Genomic DNA, 22,704 nt, shown 5'->3' on the forward strand with positions numbered 1-22,704 from the left:
AGAGTTAATGACGACTGACAGCTCTGAAACTGTCGCCACATTTAAGATGACAGCCAGTCTTTCTATCTTTGTTTGTGATTTTGCTGTCAGGAGTCCAGACCGTACGTCACTGCGATGGAGTTCAGATATATGTCCTGCTGTGGCCTTTTAGTCCCTCTGGGATTCAACTTAACACACGTTTTCCAAATGATTTAAGGGCCCAGACTTCAGGCCGTGATGAGTTTATGCAGACTGAAAGGGGGAGAAAAGTTTTAAGTGACAGGGAGGTGGTGTCATGTTTCTTTAAAAGCACTCCAGAGTTGTGCTGAATTTCCTCAGGGCAGGAGTTTTTTTTTTTTCTTTGTGTTGAGTCTATATCAATTTGCATATGACACTCCTCCTCTACTCAGATTGGCCAGGGCTCCGCTAACATGTGGAAACCCACATCCAAACTTCCTCAGTTGGAGAAAAACTTTCCTGAGTTGAGGAGGATGAACTGAGAGGCTGGACGCCAGCAGCTGTATGAGTGAGTAACAACAGCAGGCAGAGAGAGGCTGGTAGTGTTTGAAGAAAGAGAGTGTGATATCTTAATTATAGGTTTTTATAATTGTATCTTGACCAGGTTTTTTTTTTTTTCTAGGCATTTACTTTACAAAACCAACAGTCTTCTTCATTGGTTTGGATGTGGTTTTTTGTTTTGTGAAAAGGAAAATAAATTATCTTGAAGAAAAATTGGATTTGGATTAGTCATATGTTTGTTACAGACAGATATTTTTCACTTCTATTTCAAAAAAGAAGACAGTCTTAAAGTGACTTTCAAGTTATGTTTTTAGTGTTTTTTCTTTATAGTTCAGATCAGTGATTTGTAAAAATGTCTGTTTAGCCAGTAGATTGGAGATTATTACCTCTCATCATTATGCTGCTGGCTCTGCTTCTGGTTCTGAATCTTGTCTCTGAGGCTCGTTCCTCTGAGCCGTCATCAATAACTATCCAGTACCGGGTTTGGGAGGAGCAGCCGGCGGGAACCCGGGTCGGCCGTCTGGTGGACGACCTTCGCCAGAGGGACGAAGGCGGTCCCCTGGAGAATTTCCAGGTTGTAGAGCACGGAAAAGCCCTTCCCTTCTCCGTCAGCACTCGAGAAGGGGTTGTCACCACCCAAGGCCGGTTGGACAGGGAGGAACTGTGCCGGGGGTCGGACCTGTGTGAGTTGGCCTTCAGTGTCCTCTACAGGAAAAGTGGCGCAGTGAACTGCCTGCGGGTTCGTGTGGAGGTAATGGACCTGAACGACCATAGTCCCAGCTTCCCCACTGCCCTGCAGGAAGTAGAGATCTCAGAGACAGCTAGCCTCAGAATGCGAATCCCTTTGGATCGCGCAGTGGATCCTGATGCAGGGCCGAACAGCCTTCAGACCTACTCACTGTCCGTCAACCAGCACTTTGCTCTGGATGTGACAGTTGCTCCAGGTGGGACAAGGCAGGCGGAGCTGGTGGTTATCAAAGAACTGGACAGGGAGGTTCAGGCCTCCTTCGACCTCACCCTGGTGGCATGGGATAAAGGGAACCCCCCCAGGTCTGGGAGCACATTAGTCCGTGTTAATATTCAGGACTCAAATGATAACAGCCCCACCTTTGAGGACAGCACTCCCACTGTGGAGCTGTCTGAGGATACGGCCCGTGGGACAACCATCATCAACCTCAAAGCCACTGACCCAGACCAGGGTGCCAATGGGGAAGTGGAGTATTCACTCAGTAAGCATACACATCCAGAGGTCCAGAGGCTCTTCTATGTGGATCCACAAAGTGGAGCTGTGAGTCTCAGAGCACCTCTGGACTATGAGCTCCAGCACTCTTATGAAGTGATCATACAGGCTCGTGATCACGGACCCAATGCAATTCCTTCACATTGCAAACTGCACGTCAAGCTAACGGATGTTAATGATAACGCACCAAGGATACACATGACCTGGACTCAATCCAACTCACCTGTAGCGACTGTGCTGGAAGGAGCACCAGAGGATACTTTCCTTGCCCTGGTGATGGTCTCTGATGCAGATTCGGGGGACAATGGAAAAGTGAGAGCTCACATACAGCCAGGATCCGGCCCTTTCCGCCTGAAACGGATCCATGGCGACAATTATATGATTGTAACTAATGGCAGCCTGGACAGAGAGAAGGTTATGCAGTATAACATCACGCTCCTTGCACAGGATTATGGAGATCCCCCACTGTCCTGTGTTAAACGGCTACCTGTTAATGTTCTGGATGAGAATGACAATGCCCCGGTGTTCTCCACCTCCCTCTATAAGGCTTCAATCAAAGAGAACAACGTGGCAGGCTACCACGCCCTCAAAGTAGAAGCTCATGATGCCGACCTGGAGTTCAGCGGCAGAGTGTCTTACTCCATACATAACTCCAGCAACCCTAAAACCCCCATGCAATCTTTCCATATTCACCCAACCAGTGGCATCATAAGTGTCCAGCGCCCTTTGGACTATGAGGAATCCAGAGCCTACTCTTTTATCGTGGAGGCCATTGACCAGGGTCATCCACCTCTTACAACCACCGCCACTGTGCAAATCGAAATCCAGGATGTGAACGACAACTACCCAGTCATCAAGGAGCCAAAACCCAGAAAGGGTTTGGCTTCTTTAAGCGTACCTGTCAATGCAGACAAAGGGGAGATTGTGACCGAGCTGGGAAATGAAATAGAAGAAGGATCCGCAACTTTGCCGATCAGTCACTCAGTCAAAGAGGGATTTGATGGATTCCTCGCATCCACCATAAAGGCTGAAGACCCAGACTCGGGGCTGAATGGAAAACTCAAGTACCTGATTACTGATGGAAACCCTTACGGACTCTTCTGGTTGGATCAGGTTACAGGTCAGCTGTTTGTTAACACCACAAACGCTACAGCGCTCATTGGGAAAACCTTTAAAGTGGAGATTACAGTGTCTGACATGGGTACTCCCAGCCTGGCCACCAAGGCGACTCTGGAGGTGACTTTCATCAACCTCAAGGACCATCTGAAGAACTCATCACCTGGTAACCGCGGGCAGCTCAGCTTCACCATGATGATGGCGATTTGCCTTGGCGCTACATGCCTACTGCTACTGCTAGCCATTGCTTTGGTGACGACGTTCTGTCGCCCTGAAAAACGGGACAACCGGGCTTATAACTGTAGACAGGCCGAGTCGACCTACACCCGCCACCCGCGGCGCCCGCAGAAGAACATCAGGAAGTCTGACATTCAGCTTATTCCCGTCATCAGGGGGCGAAAGGAGGAGCCTCCTGAGGATGACAGCGAAGCCCAGCCACTGGCTCCGCCTCCAGAGATGTCAGAGGATCATCAAACTGAGAGTCAGTACACCTTAACACCATCAGTAATGAACGCAAGCTTCCATTCGCAAACCCACTCGGAAGGAGATCCCACTCAACCTCTCACCCAACACTGCAGAACGCTCCGCAAACCTGGAAATATCGAAATTGACGGCACTTTGCCTCTGACGCCAGCCACGTCATACCGGACTCTTCGGAAAGCCAGAAACCCTTCATCATCCTCCTCAGTCTCACATTCGAGCACCTTGAAGCGCCAGACTCAACCTAAAGTCGAAGAGGTAGAGCCGCTGTGTTCAGCATCCCAGGCGACTCTCAGGAGGCCGAGGACCTCGGAGGGACGAGGGGGGCATGACGCAGAACACCGGCAGATGCTTCGAAACCTGGTTCGAATGTCCATGGCTGCGTTTGCAGACTCCATCGAGCTTTCCTCAGCCTCACCAGAGGTGCAGGTGAGTCCTGGTATCTTACCTCTTTCCAGCAATCACAGTAATGAATTTTTTACCTCAACACATCTTACAGCATTCACAAGATAAGACAAAAGAGTATGAGTTGACCCAAATGCAATGCATGCTGGGAAGTGTGCAAACCAGCTTGATGTATTTTCTAACAAATTTTAATGTATTAGTTTTAATCGATGCTGAGTTTAAACTCAGTTTTATGTTACAAGATTTAAACTCATAAGTTCTGAAGTTCTTTTCAAGACAGAGAATATCAGATTTATGGCAAGTGGATTTCATAAATGTTTCCATTTACATTGCATTAATAATTATACTAAATTTGCATGTCTTAATATTTACCTTCTCTGCTATAGTTTAAACATCAGGGCTAATGCACTGCTGCTGCTGGCGCTAATTTAAATGTAATTTAGTTCCATCTAAAACGTGTGATCACATTTATTTCAACATGTGCTTACAGTTAGTGTTGGAGTAATTAAGTCTCCCCCCTGCAGGCTTTGAGATTAATCTGAAGTGAAGTCCATTAGAGAGTAGAGATTAAGAGTCCTCTCAACACACACACACACACACACACACACACACGCACTCATGCATGCACACATACACACACACACACACACACACACATCAGCTTCCCTTACACTTTCCCAGCAGCCTCTCTGCTTTTTTAGCCTCCTGTATGATGACTTACTCAGACAGCCTGGAGGCTTGGGCCGGGTGGAGGTGTGTGTGTGTGTGTGTGGGTGTGTGTGTGTGTGTGTGGGTGGTTGGGGAGGAGGGAGGGGGGGTATAACTAGCTGACGGATGACTGTGAAGCCAAAAAGCAGAGAGTTTATTCAGGTGCTCATGTGTCACTGACAGTAATCCGTCTCAAGAAACTGTCCTTTGACAGTCCTTTTTACTGAATATCACATATCAGATTCATATTGAAACCAGGAGAGGAGGGGGGTGGGGTGTGGGATGCGTTGCGCTCCTCTTATTCTCTGTAGGATGGGGGGGGTCCGAGGAGGGTGAGGGGGGGGTGAAGCCGGCCAAAGTAAGCAGTGATGTGTTTGTGGTGTAAGATAACACCACTCTGACACGCTGCTCTGTCACTTATAAATGACCCAAAATCACTTTTACTGAGTTGAGCTGCAGCAGGAGGAAAGAAAAACAGCTCAGACTAAAAACAGCAACTCAAAGTGCAGAGCAGGATCCTGACCCCGAACAGATACACACATTTAACCATTACAGTCAGACCGCAGTGACAGTAACACAACAAAATTAAAGAGTTTTCCAAAACCTATCAATACATCTACTGATATATTTTATTCCTCTGTGCCATGGAGCTCCATTGTTGTCTAAAAACCATTAAAAACACATCAGTGAGCCACACCGCTGCACTGGGTGACATGTTCCTTCATTACCATCACCAACAAACACACTGTAGTTTATTTTGACTCAGTCCCACACAGTGTCCTGCTGCCGGTTACTCACTCAAGCAATAAATGTGGATTAATCTGCCACTGAGAAAAGTCCCCAACAAATGCAATAGTTCTTCCTGTTTGAGTAACGTTAACTAAAAACTACAGTGACCTGCTGTTTTAGGAAATTACCGAACCTTTTAAAAAATTAAACTTGACTTGTTTTTAAAGATTTATATCCTCATTAGAATCTAGAAGGCTTAGACCTGAATGCTAACACGTTGTTAGTCTCTTCATGGGATTTGTTGACCGTAACAGAAATATAGAATAACACCAGCAATATCCTTTAAAATTAAGCTTTATTTGACTGAATTCTTCCAATCTCTCATGACAGAAATACACTCAGAGGACACAGAAGCAGTAGTTTAGTAAAATCAAATTAGGAAAAGTTTAATGTGATTCATTCAGCTCATCTAAGTGTTGGAGGGAATGGAGACAGAATCAGACCCTGATATACTTTTGGCATATGAAGTCATTAACTCATATTGGACCAGTAACACAAAGAAAAATGAAACGGAGAAAAGTCCCCCTTCAATGACCAAATGAAAAGGTGGAGCAAACCGGATGAAATGTGACTCAGAATATCAGAAATTTATATTTAATCAAAATTAAAGTAAAAGTAAAAATAAAAGTTCTGTGGGTTTGACCAATGCTCGACCAAAACATGAGTATGTACAGATAAAGCCACCGTTGGATGAGGATTAAACTTATTTAGATCTTCAAAACTACCACATATATTTAATAAATGACCTAAATAACATTTATATACAACTGAATAATAATGTAGTCGTATGAATTTGGCTCCTTGTGGCGTCAGAAACTCTGAAGATACTCTTGAACTGTAGAAGTGTTGTGCTGGAGGAAACACAGAACCGCGTCACTGAGGGCGAAAGTTGCTGCCAACGCCCAGCAGACAGAGAACAAAGAGCGCAGAGCCAGGTCCGACATCCTCACGTGAATCCCATTAGAGTGAGGAAGAGGCGTTTTTTCTTTTTACCCAGCATCCCCCTCTCCTCTACCCTCCCTATCGGCCCAGTTGGCACTCCTCTGGCTTCAGACGTTTCTCTCCTCCCTCGAGGTCGCAAGAGGAAGAGGCCTGCTGGACGCCTTGGAGGAGGAGGGGGGGGATTTACTGTTCACCTCCACCTCAACACACACACACACACCTACCTCCTCCACTCGTCCATATTTCAGAGTCCATCCTGGAAGGAAATCGGCCAGAGAAGAATAGGCTTTTACGTAGAGGCCATTTCCTGTCTTTGCAGCAGCATGCACGTGCAAAAACACACAAATGTCATGCTAAAACAAAGTCATATATTAGCTTGCATGCACATACACACATACTAACCTTCCCTAATGTGTGTGTGTATGTGTGTGTGTGTTTTTCCTCCCTGGTGTGCAGTGTATATCCGCTATAACAACAGAGCTGTCAGCAGAAAACTCTGAGCAGTGAGACAGACGCAGCCGGTCAGTTCTCACACTGTAAAACTGAAATAACAAAAGGAAAATGTTTATTCACTTTCTACCTGAGCATTGCTGAAATCAATTCTACTCTCTGTTCAAACAGCTAAACAAACAGAGAGACACACTCACTGGTCCAGATAAATACAGCAACAAAAAAAAAACAACAAAACTAAACAAATATCTAGGAGAGAATTTGTCCTGTAGAGGTCCAGAGATTGTAAGAGTTCAATATTTATTCAATCTGACTCCAGTATCAAATCCTATTATACATACACACACTGGCCACCTTATTAGGAACAGCTGGCAAATCTAATACAACAGCTCTGCCATAAATTCTATATTTACAAAGCTTACACATTTTCAGTTTTTGTTGACATTGTCAGAAAGGTTTCAATTTCAACAGTCAAAAGTTTAAATTTGGTCTTTGGTTTAGTTGATTAGGGAATTAACGATAATTAATGACACCTGACATAATCTCTTTAACCAGCAGAACCAACTGTCAGCACCAGCTAAAAATGAAATGCCTGCTACCTGAATGTTTTTGTACTTTGCTCTTTGCCAATTAAAAAGAGGAATGTTAACAAATTGTTCGACCTCTTAGTGTTTTATCAACTTAAAATTACATCTCAAACTGAGCCAGTTCTTGACATCCAAACCTAAGAGATCCTCCAGAGGTATGAAAAGTTGCTCTTAACCCAAAAAGGACCCATGACTTGTCAACCTGTCATTAAAAACTACCACTATTACTACTACTACTGCACTCTGCCTGCTGAGCCTCAGCTGGTGATCCGTCAATGGCAGAGTTGGCAGTTTGAACCCCACCAGTAGGCTCTCAATGGTACCTGGCATGGTAGCTCGCTGCTACTGGTGTGAGAATGGGTGAATGAGTAGAATAATTCTGAAGCCCTTTTGCCCTTTCTCCACTTTTGAGGATGTTCATTTGGTTTAATTAATCTTCTAAAAGTCTTTAGATGACGTGTAAAGTCTCTCATCTTCCTCCCTGCAGCAGATCTCCCAGCTCCTCTCCCTCCTGCGTCAGGGTCAGCTGCAGCCGCGGCCAAACTTCCGCGGGAACAAATACTCTCATCGCACTGGCAGGTCAGTCTTACTCCTCCTCCTCCTCCTCCTCCTCCTCTTCCTCCTCCTCCTCCTCTTCCTTTTCTACTACAGCCACAGCAAACAACCACAACAAAGCCAAACCAATAAGCTCCTTCTGCTTTCTAATTTGCCTTCTCAGATTGTATTTGTTTCAAGCCACCGTCTGTTCTAACCAGCTTTCATTTTGAAAGAATAATGAAGGTTGACCTCTAAATCTGACGTATTAACATTTGCAAAACATATGTTTACTGTAATTTAAAGTTGCATTGTGGGAAAAGTCAGTCTGATCTGGTGGAAAATTTGTATTTTTGTATGAGAAATATGGGTACAAAAGGTAGTGAACAAACTTGACAAAACACAACTTAAACCAACAGTGATTTAACCCAAAATCTGAGCCTTTTTAAAAAAAATTAAATCACGTTGTTTCACAAATAGAAATTCATGATACTGTATGATAGAAAAATATACGCTTTTCATTTGTTTTTGAGTTTTTGAGACCATGTGACATTACATGTTTACATATAAAAGTGGTAACAACACGGAAAAAGAAGGATCATTTACTGTTAAAAGTTCATTTCAATTTTACTGTCATTTTATGTGTTGTGGTTTGTAAGACCATGTGATTTAAGACGGAGACAGACAGAGAGGCTGTCTTGTGGTTTTTCTGTTTCACCACTAACACATTTCATGCTGTTGTTTTCTAAAAGATCTGACGCCACAGCAAACATTTCAAAACACTCAGTTTTTACAGATAACGCTCAACCCCGCACCTGCGGCTGTTGGTGTACAATTTAAAGCATGTCAGTCATATCCTCAATATGCATTTTGTTGAATATTTTTGATGGGGCAGTACACTTACACAAGTCCCTCAACACAACCGCAGTCTCTTCCTGTTGACCTTGTAAAAACTCCACTTGAGTTCAAAATAGACTGAAATCCTGACGAAAGAATCTCCTCCATCACTTTCTTCATCATCAGAGGTTTGTTTCGGAGCCAGCTGGCTGCAGGTTTCAGACTGTGTGATCACTGCTGCACTCTCTGATCAAAGCAGGCTGCTTCTGATACCAAGACAGACAGACATTAAGGAGGAATGCCACCTCTTATAAGAACTCACAGGTGTTTCTCTTGAACCGAGACAGTTCGGGTTGTGTTTGTGAGATCAGACAACTCTTGAATCAGGTGAACTTGCAGCAGGCTGGCGTCATTTTCCTGTGACTTCATCGAGGTAAACCCAGTCGTGCAGTCGTGCATATATGGTGCTGATCTACTGCACAACTTTACAATGCTTGGGGGCAGATTTATCACACGTGCTGCCTTCAGCTTTAACCTTAAACAAAGTAGTATTTTTAACCCAAATGACAATGCTTCCCTAAGCCTTTTCACTAAACCACAGCGTTGTCAGATGACATGGCATTAAGATAACACTGCCTATCGAGCCAGCGAGGCCTGCAGTTGTTTATTTTACCCTCAGCAGTGGACAGTGTGGATATAAGGCCTAGTCAAGCAGCTGGGTATCTGCTCTTTGCCTGGGTGAGAGAAGGAATTTAAAGGCAGCTTAAAAGTAAGTTAGGTCAGGTGTAGATTTATAGACAGTCTGATAACCCACTGAAGGGCCTTGTGATTGGTCAAAACATCATTTAACATGAAGACTGGGCTCCCACAGGAATCCTCACCACAACTTTTGGCACATTTTTCTGTGTACTGGTCATGCTGGGGACTTGCTCTGGAGGGCACGGAGCAGAAATGTGTTTTGTTTCTTGCACTGTAGTCACAGAAATAGACTTTTCCTTTTTCCACTTTTGGGGAAAATGTTCCTACATGTTTCCTATCAGGGTAAAAGCAGAGACAGAACGAGAGCATCAACCTTTCAAAGAGAACTTTTGCTTTTAGTCGATGAGGTGGTGAAAGGCAGAAGCTGGAGCCGATTAACGTCTTCCTCAGCGTTTCTGACCGACTGACCTTTCGTGACTGAAATAACAGCAACAGACAAACAGGACACAAAGTCAAACAGTCAATGTCACAGGAAGAGTGTCTCATAACCCCCAAAAGTGTGTGTATGAGTGTGTGTGTGTGTGTGTGTGTGTGTGTGTGTGTGTGTGTGAGTGTATAGGCAGGTTATAGCAGCTCTATCTGAGTGATTCAGAGTCTCTGACAGGAAGCACCTACCTCCGCGTCACCTTGGCGATGAGATTAGATCTGACATCACCTGGACACATACAGGGCACTGTTTCAACACAAATATACACACACATTATACAAACACTTGACTGTGCTTGTGAGGACTTGTGAGACTATATACTTTAGCAGCGAGAGATCAGCAAACAGTTGCATGAATCATTTTTTGTAGCGGTCATTTGTGGGGATTTTGGAAGTCATCGACTAACAATGTGCTGCTGGTAAGACTTCAGACTTTTATTTCAGTCCAAACCACTTTTTGAAGTTTTTTTTTTTTTTTCCATATCAGGAAAATGATCCATGAACACTTCATGAAGTAATTTGAACTAAAAAAAAAAAAATCATCTCACTTCACAGTCAGATAAGATTGTAATCGTCAGTACAGGAATACAGAAGGCTGTATGTTTACTCCTCTCTGAGATCACCTTTATCTCACTGGCACTTCTTGTCTGAGCCTGCCGGCAGTCACACTCTGATACTATGAGTGTGTGTGTGTGTGTGTGTGTTTGTGGTTATCAATGGATTTGTCACAGGAAACCTCAGGCATTTTATCTACATCAAACCTCTGGCCTCGTATCTTTAGATTAACACTGGAGTTCTGTCTGGCTCCTATCAGCAGAGGTTTAGAGACGATCAGACTTGACTCTGTGTGCAGATAAAAGAAAAGGTTTAAGTGTCCATTTCTATTATCTGTAAATTCTTATTCCACTTTAATAGTGTGTTTCAGGGTTTTCCTGCAAAATCCAGGAAACAATACAGCAATTTTTTTCTTTTTCAAGTCTCATATCAAAACATTTTCTTGAATCATACATTTTTTGCAAAGTTGTCTCAACCAAAGTAGCAAATTTCTTCATCTTTTATCTTTTTAACACTCTATTTTCATCTCCATTTCTTTTTCTGTTATATTGTATTTTGTACAGATTGTAAATCCCTCTGAGATAAATTTATGATTTTAGGCTGAAAAAAAGTAACTATTTGATCAAAAAGCCTAATTATAGAGACGTCAGGTTTGTGAGAAAACTGATGAAAACAAACACACAGGCTTCATTCAGATGTGTGTTGATATGTTTGATCTAGACTGAGGATTCATGAAAGTTGAAGGAGTATTGATCCTTTCTGTGTTTGTTGGAGAAATGTGTCATTTCTGATGCCATCTGACAGTTTGTGTGTGTGTGTGTGTGTGTGTTTTGGACAGATATGGAGGTCAGGACTGTTCTGATTGGCAGAGCACTAAAGACAGCGGACATGGCGAGAGTGAGGCTGGAGACGTGGACTGGGAACCAGGAAGAGACTCACCCATTGACCTGCAGCTGGAAGAGGGACTCAACAACCTGCTCAACAACCCTGGTACACACACACACATACACACACACACACACACACACAAGATTCATAAATGCTAAATGCTAACGGGGGCTAACAGACTCCTGGGCTGCTGCTTTGAGATCACAAGCAACAATCGCCAATCTATATGCAACACTTTCCCACTTCCGGTGTAAACAGGAAGTTAAAAGACAACTAATGGAGTTTGAGCTTGTTGTTGCTGAAACGTGTCAATAATGGACAATCTTAAATATTAAATGTTGCAAAGCGACAGACAACTTAGATCGTATTGAGTTATAAGGTTGTTGAAAAAGCTGAAAATTTGAGTTTGTTTCTAATGCAGCGATGTCAAGTTCACGTCTTGTCCTTTCCTCATGCAGACACATAGGAGATGTGATCATATACAGCAAAACAATAGGTTAAATGCTAATTTAATATGCCAGAATTAAATCCTCCAACATGCCTTTCAGTACTGTGGACAGCGCCACTCGGCCAGATGTGTCAGTAATTAATGTCATTCTTGCAAATCACTGATTAATTCAGCTTTATGTGCAGCAAACTTCAATACTGAATAGAAAATAATCCAAACATGCAAATAGCACAAAGTGTTGTCATCATAAAAATAAATAAGCTACAGTATAGGTCTACTTATCAGACTTAGACATTTCTGATTTTATTGTTATTTGCACTATAGACTGTTCTCACCTTGCAGCCCTTTTATCTTAAATATCCTATATGGTCTATAGGTGAAGCAGTTTAAATCACAATAAAGGAAATACATTTCTGTCACCACCAGAGATAAAAATAAGTCCGCAGACGCAGGGATATATAGACTGGGGGGAAATCCCCACAACCTCCCCTGGTTAATTGCACCCTGGGTGTGACTGAGTTTCGCGGCGACCTCCTGGAGAAATTCTTTGATTCGACAAGACAAAAGCAGCTGAACTTTGACCCCTGTAGAACATACAGACTGGTCACTTACAATGGACACACACTGACAAATGTAAGAAAACAGGAAGAAAGCAGGAAATAACACAGTGGCATGTTATGCATCCACATCCATCCACCCACACACTCCACTCATCAGGGGTTTATTCTTACAACTCATAATGTTCTGAAGATTTAACTGTAAACATGTTTTTATGGCAGAAAATTCATACTAATAATTCCACATTTTTTACTTTGGAAACAAGTCCAAGTATCTTCTATCTTATAGTATTCAATATAGAGCAAATAATTTGCCAATAGTCATTTATTACAGTAATGGAAAAGAAAGAAAATTAAACCAGACTGACAGCACTAACATTTATAGTTACAAGTTTGTAGCATAAACTCATTAGAATCACTTCAAAACATTCACAGTAGTTTTGATCACAAAGGTAACACTAATTGCATATTATCAGTCTAAAGAGTATTAGTATGTTTTTAGCATATGTAACTTGATAGTGTTATTAGCATTACAGTGTTATTGTATTTGACTGTAATTACCATGAGTTTTACTCGTGTGTTAGCATGATAGTGTTAGCATGTTTGGATAATAGTGTTGTCATATTAGTGTTATTATTTTTGTTAGATTTCCATATTAGTTATATTATGTTATTGTTTTTTATAGCATGTTTGGTCTGTTTGGGTCTCAATACTCCAAAAACACTGCATGACAGTGTTATTAACACATTATTACAGGTTAGCAAAAAAGTTTTAGCTTGTCAGTGTTATTATGTCAGTGTTAGTTTGTTAGTAAAATAAGCAAAACAGTTATCTTCATGTTAGCATTAGCACTTCTATTTTATTAGCATCTCAGTGTTATTATGTTATTAGCATGTTAGCCTTTCAATACTCCAGAGACAGCAGACGATTCACGATAGTGTTATTAGCATGTACATTTTATTAGCATGTTAGCATTATTAGTATATCATCTATAACAGGGTTATTAGTGTGTTAGTGTTATCAGTTTTTTATGTTATTAGCATGAGTGGTGTTATGTCGTTGTTATTATTAATCATATGAACTTTAATAATAATAATAATAATAATAAACAATAAAGTTACAAAGTGCTTTACATTGTTAAAACATTTAGGCTAAGTACGAAGATTAAGCAGTAAACTCAGACATTTAAAATAAAATAAAATAAACCAGAATAAAATACCCCTAGTATAAGATTAATAATAATGATAATCATCATCATCATAATAATAATAATGATAGTGATACAAAAATTATACAATAATCAACAGTAGTAATAAAATAAATAAGACATGCTGGAAGTAAAACAGTGTGGTAGGCCTATCGATTAAATAAGGGCCTTTCTAAAAAGATGTCACTGATTCTGATTTAACATGTTTTCAATGCTGTCGAGACAGAAAACTTTTTCAGATCATGTTGTTAAAACAGTTTTGGCTCTAGTCAGTTGACTCTTCGCCATGTAAAACCAGACTGTGAAGTAAAGTCAGTGGGTGGGTCCATGACGTCTGGATTTGTGTCTTTTTTTATCTTTGAACCATGACTACCATCTTTACCAAAGTTTAAATAGGAGGATTGCCAAACTTTAAACACACATAAGACTCTTTGTTAATCTGGGAATTCCACGGCTGTATGTAGGCCAGCACTCGTTTGTGTCTGGGTCTGTGAAGTACCGTAGGTGTGTGTGTTAAACAGCTTCTTCCTGGTATTGTGGTGGTCAGAGCCTCTGGGGAAGTGGAGGGATTTATTGCCTGATGATGGTAGAGCGAGCTTCACAAAAAAAGGAGTGAGTGGGAGTACGTATTGTGTAGGTGCGCGTGATGCTTGACTCACCTCTACCCCGCAGGCTCTATTATCGTGTAACTTACACCGGAGTAGTAAAGTGACAGATCTGTATGAGTAAGTGTTGAATCTTTGATGAAGCCGTCGGGGCAACACATTCCTCTCTCTCTCTTATTTTTCCGACCTGTAACTTCTTCTTTGCTTCTTCTTCAAGACTGTCATGATGAATCACACACACACATACACACACCCTTTTGTTCAAGTCTGAAGATGATATTATAGGTGTTGAGGGCAGAGCGGCTCTATGTATGACAGCGTGTGTGTTTTCTCCTTTTGTTGCTGGGAATTTGATCCTGTTTCCAGGCTTGTAAAGTATAAATTCATGATACTGTTTTGTCACATTTTAATTTTATGTTTTTTATTACAGTTGGACATGTCTGTAAGGAAGTGATTCATCACATTTTCTGTGTAACTGAAGTAGAAAAGATCAACAAAATGTTTCTTTATCTTTAAAAAAAAAACACAAATATATAGTTTCATTTTTACAAAAGGCTTAGTAATTTCCTGGAACGGCTGGGCAATGTAGTTTTTAGAAGACATTACTCAAACAGGAGGAAATTCTCAGCGGACTATTCTCAGCGGCGGATGAATCCACATTTGGTGCTTTAGGGAATATTTCCAGCGTTTGTGGGATTGAGTCAAAATAAACTAAATTGTAAAGTGTGTGTTGCATGGTAATGAAGGAACATGTCACCCCAGTGAAACGGTGGAGAGGAATAATATATATACCAGGCTTTGATACACACACACACACACACACACACACACACACACACACACACACACACAATACTTATCTTTTCATGAGGCTGCAGCATTAACAAATTGTGGCTGCAGATCTAAAGTGAATGTCTGAGTTGCAGTTATCTGTGAATTTTACTTGCATATGTTAAAAGCTACACCTAGAAATACATTTGATTATTGATTTGACAGTAAAGAAAGACGGTATTCAGTACTGGAATTATATTTGATAAAATCCTATCAAACAGTCCTGTATTACTCTGTCGTGCTCCAGTTTATTTAGAGGCTCAGAGCTGAACCTGGACCTTTAGATAAAATGGATAAAGTGAGGTTTAATTCACAGGTTAAACACAGAGACAGAGATTAATGTCTCTCAGCTCTCAGAGCTGAAACTCGATGCGTTCAGTAATTTAAAGAGGATTTAGTGTTTGGTGGCTCTGTGGTCAAATGCTGCCAAAACAAAGGAAGGAAAAGAGGGAAGGGGGTTTAACTATGGGGGCGGTTTATACCACACCGGGTGTAAGCGAGCATGAATGTGTGTGTGTGTTAGGAAGGTAATGCTCTGCATCTGGTTATGGTTAGATGAAGCAGACCGCAGAGTTTCAGCAGGCTGATCAGAGCTGAGAGACAGAAATATTCTACTTCTTACTCCACTACATTTATCCGTCCGTATCCAGGGAAAATGTAAACTTTTAAACATCATCTAAAGAGCTTTAAAGGATTTACTCAGCCTTAAGAGGAGCAACGTTTGACTCAAATCACCCTGTTGTCAGTTATTAACACTCCAATATGAAGCGTTAACCTTTGAGTACATTTTCCTTTGAATGCTTCTTTGCTTTTATTTAAATACAATTTAAATCCAGAATTCTATTTTTCTACTTTTACTTAAGTATAAAACAAGAGAAAGCAGACAGGATCCAGCTTCAGGTTTTCAAAATAACACGTCTAAGCATAAAAACAAGAAAGGTAAAAATAAAGAAGTATGCAGACATGATTCGGGGTGGGTTTTGTGTATATCAGAGGATGCACTAAGGTGTTTATGGGGTTGATATATAGTAAAGTCTCAAATAAAAATGACATTTGAACACAAACTTTTAAAGTGCATTATAGGTGGAAACTGTCTGTGCTGACAGGTACTTTTTCCAGAAAAGCGTCAAACTTAAGATCCCAAATTTTGGAAATGTATCTGAAATGGTCTTTGGCCCAAAACATGCATCTTAATACAAGTCTCCATGTACACAAGTAGAACTTGACGACCATTTAAATCACTAAAAACTCAGATAATCAGAGTCTTGTTTTGAAAATCAATGAGTATATAAACAGTATGACTGGACTGGTCACTGTACTCGATATTGTACTTTCTATTTTAAATGTAGTTTTATTTCTCCATGTGTGACCGCTCCCTGAAATGCCTGTTTATAGTCTATGATGTTGTATTTTCTGCGCACACGTGATGCACTTTATAATTTTGGTTTTGAAAGGAAATAGAAATAAAGTTTAATACTTCCTCATGATTCACAGTTTCTGTCTTGAGGAATAATTCTAATTTATTACGATTTTGTTCATATTTTTGGTGTTTTGGACGTCATTTCTATCGGATATGATCATATTATATCACAGTGACAGTGTGTTGTAAATTCTACTAACTTCTGTCTGACCTACAGTTCCTCTCGTGTGTAATGAGTGATTATGCTGCACTCACTTTCACTTTTATTGCCAAATAAAGTGCTTTAGATAATCTGGATAAATTGTCGGTTTGTTTACAACTTGTCTTGATTGTCTGCCGGACTTCTTACTCATTTATTTTTTTCACTGCTTCGGCTTATCTCACCCTCCACATCAGACGAACTGATCCCAACAACGTGCCGAAAAGATCTTTCACGGTTTGTAGATTAAATTAGATCAGATCACGCTTGAGAGGAAATCAAGTGGTTGCACAAACATAACGAGACACAGCGAGGAAAAAAAACAGGATATAAACAGGAGATAATGAGGATAAGGTCAGAGAAAATAGGGTGTTAGGTATGTAGGAAATTGAATTTTTTTTCACATTTTGAGCAGTAGACAGCGTGTTTTACAGTAAATGAATAAATGAAATGAGACGTATAATCATCTCGGCTCTGTTTGTATGTGACTCATACACTTGGCTTTTGTGTGTTTTGCTCAGACACACCCGGCGTTTATGCATCTGAAAGTGACTGGAATGTCAGACTGGAGGTTGGAGGGGGTTTTTTTTTTTTTTTTTTTTTTTTTTTTTTATGGCAATGTGGACGTGATGTGTAGCCGTACGTTCGGAGCGCGCAGGACGCCATGGATGGCAGGAAATGCCTGTTGACAGCAGCCAGATAAAACCACTGTGCAGTTTCCTCCTCCTGTTCCTGCCTCGTCTTCGTCCAACAGTCAGATACTTGATCTGTAATCTGCTTCTGTAACAGTGGAAAGGTGTATCAGGACAGTCTGTAAATATCCGATCAGAGAGTTTTTAAATGAGTCTCTTAGCAGGAGTCGTGCTTTTTACTCAATCGATTTTTATCTTTTTTCTTTGCGGTTTGGGACCCTATCTTTAAAGAACAGAAACTCTCTGAATCAAATTTGTTAAACGGTCTAGTGGGCTGATCCGTGAGTCACAGCTTAACCCAGCGTCCCTGTACACCGGACGGTTACAGCAGATAACCAGCTCGATTTCAGATGACGACTACCGCCCTTGCACAGTGAATTCCAGCTTCTTCCTTCTGGACGGAGGTTTATATTCCCAAGGTGTAGAACAAAGCCGTATAAAAATAGCTTTGTTCCAGTAGCCTTCACTCTGATGAGTAAGACGTAGCACAGATGCTACAGAAGCAACGTTTATTTATTTATTTTTTCACCTTGTATTTTACCTTATTTATTCTAATGTATTTTAGTGTTTTTTTACCGTTATTTTTCTCTTTTTCAGTCCTGATTACTGGAGCCTTGAGCCCTTTATCTTGTTTGTCAGTTGTCCTACTGTAAACCAAATCTACCTTCAGGTGCAAATAAATAAAGTAACCTGGAGTCTTGTTGCACACATCCGGTTGTATCGGACACTTTTCAAACAGACAAACAAACCCTTGAAGGAAGAACAGATGTTAAAATCACAAACACTCAACAAAACTGGGACTTGTGAGACAAGATTTGGGATTTTTAAAAAACTTGATCCTGTTGTGAGGTCTAAATCTTAAGTCCAACTGGTGTTACTCAAAGGCTGCAAAACTAATAACACCCCATTGATGATCGTGCTATTCTTAGATGCTTTCACACCAAACTTCTTTAGTTTTGGTTCAAACTAAACAAGTATGTTTAGCAATTTGGTTTGGTTTGTTTAAGCTGGTGAGAAAGTTATCAGTCAAACTCTGGTTGTGGTTTACACAACCGGACCAAGACCATCTGAAAAGGAGAGTCGGGGCGTTTTCAAACCTATAAGTTTTGCAAATTTTGGTTGCTCTGGTCCAAATCAGTGGATGAGTTGGTAAACGAAGTGGTCAGTGGTGTCTAGGGCGGGAGCAGGAACATAAATACAGGAAGAAAATCCTGAAGAAGGTCTTCTGGTCAAATAGCAAGAATGCAACATACTTCATTGATAGTCAAGGTCGGATCTCAATTCATTCTAGCTGCTAGCAACTGATGGTTTCCTGGCTATGGGAGGACACCTTGTAATTTGGTCGGATTGAGGTCGGATCGTGTTCCCACTTCCTCTAAAAGGTCTTTATAAGGTTGTTTTGGTTCAGAGCCGAGTACGATTACTGTGTTCTGCCCAAACAAATTGCACCAAGGATGAAAACGAACCAAAGTCCAATTCAACCAGACGAAACAAGTCTGAACATGCCCTCAGTCCTTCCAAGTGAACTCATGTGTTTCATTTGTGGTGTGAAACTGAGCACAGGATTTAATGGCAGTGATTTTTGCATTGAAGTCTACTATTAAATCCATCTGCTGGCTGTGAACTGTCAAGAGAGCGATCATACAAGTGATGCTCTAACTGACCTTAGAGCAGCACCAGTAGTGGAGTTTAAAAATACAAAGTTTGTCCTGAGGGTGGCGTTAAGAGGAAAGGTCACAGGGTCATTAAAGTCAAAAGGGTCCATCCTCTGGGGAGCATGAATATTATAAATAAATTTCATGGAAATCCGGTCAGTAGATCCTGAGAAACAGAATGATATTCTGGACCAAAGTGTAGGATGAATTAATCTATGATATCCTCAAATTATTATTCTTATTATCAATTTATTAGGATTTTTCCCACATAAATTATTTGATTGTTTAATTCCCATCAATTTTCCAATGTCACATCTTCAACTTCCTTGTTTTGTCCAACCAAAAGTCCAAAACCCAAAGATATCCAATTTACAAGGATATAAACCGCACAAAAGCAGGAAATCCTCACATTGAAACAGCTGGAGCCGGAGAAAGTAGACTGAAACAATTAATTGATTATCAAAATTGTGTATATTCATTTTTGGTCAATCAATCATTTCAGTACTTGAACCATTCTGACAGGCTGTGCTTATGTGAAGGCAACTATGAACAATACAGTTCAAGCATCTTATGTAGATCTCTCCTTCTCTCTCTGTGTGCAGATGACGTCTTCTCGGAGGTCAACGATCCGTCCTGGATGGCCAGACTCTCCCTCCCGCTCTCTGGCGATTACCATGACAACGTTTTTGTCCCCAACGGGCCTCCGTCCCCTGACGATGAAGTCCTGCCCCGGGAGGGCTTGGATTCCTCCTCCTTCTCCACCTTCGGTAAAACAAAAACAGCTGTTTGCTAAAGAAGGAAAATTACTGTTGATCTCTTAAAGTATAATTAGAACAGTTAAAGCTACTCAGTTACTTTGTCAATAAAGTTGGTCTGAATAATTGTAAATATTAATGTAAAGATGCATAATTTTGTGAAAAATTTGTACCTATCTCCCACCCATCCTTTTCAAGGTTAATGTCATGTTTTGTCACTACAATAATGTGACAAAAACTTCGGACTATATGGATTCAATTGATGCAGTTTTGAAATCCTGGCCAAATGAATAACCCCCAAAAACAAAAAGACAAAACACAACAAAATTTGGTCATTTTTCAAAGAAAAAAACTAAAAAAAACTTGTAGATTTGTTACCAAAATAAGAGATATCATATTTCGTACAATGATGTGTGGTTTCAACTAATTACTTTGCTCATTATCGATTAATATTCAGTTTATATTCTTGAGTATTTGATGACTTGTTTGGACTATAAAATATAATAATAATAATAGTGAGTCCATTGCAACTTTCCAGAGCCAAAGTTGACTTAGTCACTTGGTTGCGAAGCCGCTTTTTGTCTAAAACTCAAATGTTTATCATGAAAGACTAAAAAAAAAGAGCTGATACTCAGCTGATATTCATATATGAGAAGCTGCAACCACGAAATATTTGTTATTTCTGTTTAAAAACAATGATTTTTATTATTAAAACAGTTGCTGTTTCATTTAATGTTGGTCAACTAATCAAATAGCTTTCTAATTATAGCAGCTCAGAAAAAGAAGCAGATTGACACCTCCCTTCCTCTTCCTCTTCTCAGGTAAAACACCGGAGAAGGACGGTCCACTGGGGGGGACCCTGCTGTCGGAGGTCAGCACATTGTTTGAGATGCTGATGACACAGAAGGCCGACGCCCATCCCGGCCCCCGGCCCGACGTCCTGTATCGACTCTCCGCAGCGTACCGGCGCTCGCTGGGACTGGACGGCGCCGCACCTGCTCCAGGCAACACAGCAAGGAACTCTGGGAACACTGAGAAGAGGCCTGGACTTGCTGCACCCTCAGGACTTTATCAATAAGTGTTCAATAAATATCTGTTCACTGAACACTGGAAGTAACACTGAGATGCAGCTCGGATACGAAAGTTACAGAAACAGTTTCACAAGTGTTTGTGAGTGGCATGTTGGGATTTTAGAGGCATTATGTGATAAAATACTTAAATATGATTTAAAACTGTAAATAAAGCCACTATTCAATTGTTATCGTAGAGTTTTATAACATATCAGACTCACAGTGGACAGTTTTAAAAAAACAACAAAAAAAAGGATAAAAATCGATCAGATATTGTCTTTTTTATTCCACACATTCTTCTTCCTTGTCAAAACCTGGTGCCTACATTACCCACAATGCAACTCGATTCACTCTTCTGTAATAGCGGCTAACGTAGCCTGGAGCTGCTAGCCTCAAGCAGAGATGAGGAGCTACAGATGTCTGCTAACGTCACTTCTTTCTAACTCCACACCTCCAGATTAGCTTCATGTTCAAACTTGTAGTCTTCAGACCCGACCGACGCCGACTCAAATGACATCACTCGAGGTGATTTATCAGATTTCAGATTTATCAGCTACCCTCTGGAGACACAAAAGGTTTTATACTACTATTTTACACATAGTGGTATTCTAGTGCAGCAACGCCTGTAAACACACTTTGATGTGTAAAATTGTCGGAGTTCACCTTTAAACTAACAGGATGCGTCACTTTCAACTCTTCTTCTTCAATAACAAGAGATTCAGATTCAGAAAGCTGATTAACTAACAACCTGTCCAGATGCACCAATCTCATTCACACTTGTTTTGGTTTTTTTTGTCCTTTCACTATTTTTCCAGCTCTGGCAGAGGAAGATGATGAGCTTGTTCCTAATTGCACCAGAAAAGACCTGATTGGTTGGTTTATCGCTGAAATTGAAAATGTGCATAGAACCAGGTTACACTGCATCCCAAAATACAAAAATATTGGACAGTACAAACAACATACTGATGATTTAGTTATTTTTAATGCTTTACTAGCAGTGGGAAATTTGAACTTTGTCAATTTTAGTCAGTAATTGTTGAGAAAAGTTTTAGACCAGTGATTTGGGCAGATAGAGTGATGACATCAACAAATTGAGACTAATTTATGAACACAGATGTGTGGAAAATATGCATTTTACCATCAATAAATCATGAAGCATCAGGCACTTCAATTCAGGTTTAATAAAGAGCGAATGGAAGGACCTGAGGAAAGTGGAAACAGTAAAAAGACAGAAGAGTCTGTCGACTGAAAGAGAAAGTAAGAATAAATATTTGGACAGATTTCGTTTCAGCATGTTGACTCTGAAAAACAAGTGCGAAGGAGGAAAAAACAGACAATGACAAGAAGGAAAACAGGAAGTGAAGGAAGGAGCTGAGCAGGAACGTCAATAACAAGAAGACTTTAATGGTGAATCTGAGAGCTGAACATGTGCCTTGTTATCCATCATGTCTCACCTGAAAGCATTGAACTTTATCTCCATGTTTCCTCACATAAAGCAGGTAAAGAGTCACTGACGGGTGAACTCGTGTCGATCAGGACGTAATAAACTCAGCTGTGATTTGGGTTTTTCGGCCCGCAGAAAGCGAGCCCGGAGACTGAGAGGAAATGTCGCTTTGTCTTTTTTTGTTTTTCCTCAAGACTAAACAACAACCAGCTGAATGCAGACGGAGAAAAAAGTGTTTGTTGACATTAAAGCAGCTCAGTCTGAAAGTCCCCTCATGAAAGTCAAACTTTCAGACAATAGATTACTGATTATTAGGATGGTGTTTGAATATTAACTGTTGAATTACAAACAGCAAAAAAAAACCTCCAGTTATCTTTTAAGTTATTGGTTTTATTTGCATCCAAAATTGTAGGTTTTTTTTTTTTTTTTACTGTTATTTTACAAATCAGATGATCAGCACTTTGTAAATAGTCTTTTGTAAAACTTTTTTTTTTGCTGTGAAAATAACTTTTGTAACTTTTTCATTAAAAAAATTGTTTCAAGGTCAGTGTGCGTCATGTTTTCATGTCATTTAATGTGTAAAAATGGAGCCTGAGACCAAGTTCAT

General features: G+C 40.6%; 1 protein-coding gene across 2 annotated transcripts; it reads left to right on the forward strand.

Annotated features, from left to right (window-relative positions):
• The first annotated feature begins 51 nt into the window (after positions 1–51).
• On the forward strand, positions 52–20,844 carry pcdh12 (protocadherin 12). Of its 2 annotated transcripts, XM_042419767.1 has the most exons (6): positions 52–505; positions 863–3,763; positions 7,703–7,794; positions 11,165–11,316; positions 19,431–19,595; positions 20,405–20,844. In XM_042419767.1, the coding sequence occupies exons 2-6, from the start codon at positions 896–898 to the stop codon at positions 20,659–20,661; spliced, it is 3,534 nt and encodes a 1,177-aa protein (XP_042275701.1). In that variant the 5' UTR covers positions 52–505; positions 863–895; the 3' UTR covers positions 20,662–20,844. The 2 variants fall into 2 exon arrangements, with proteins under 2 accessions (XP_042275701.1, XP_042275702.1); XM_042419768.1 differs by having other exon boundaries at positions 52–3,763; positions 7,706–7,794.
• The last annotated feature ends 1,860 nt before the right edge of the window (positions 20,845–22,704 follow it).

The sequence above is a fragment of the Thunnus maccoyii genome, chromosome 8, assembly GCF_910596095.1.
Source record: "Thunnus maccoyii chromosome 8, fThuMac1.1, whole genome shotgun sequence".
In the NCBI taxonomy this organism is placed as follows: domain Eukaryota; kingdom Metazoa; phylum Chordata; class Actinopteri; order Scombriformes; family Scombridae; genus Thunnus; species Thunnus maccoyii.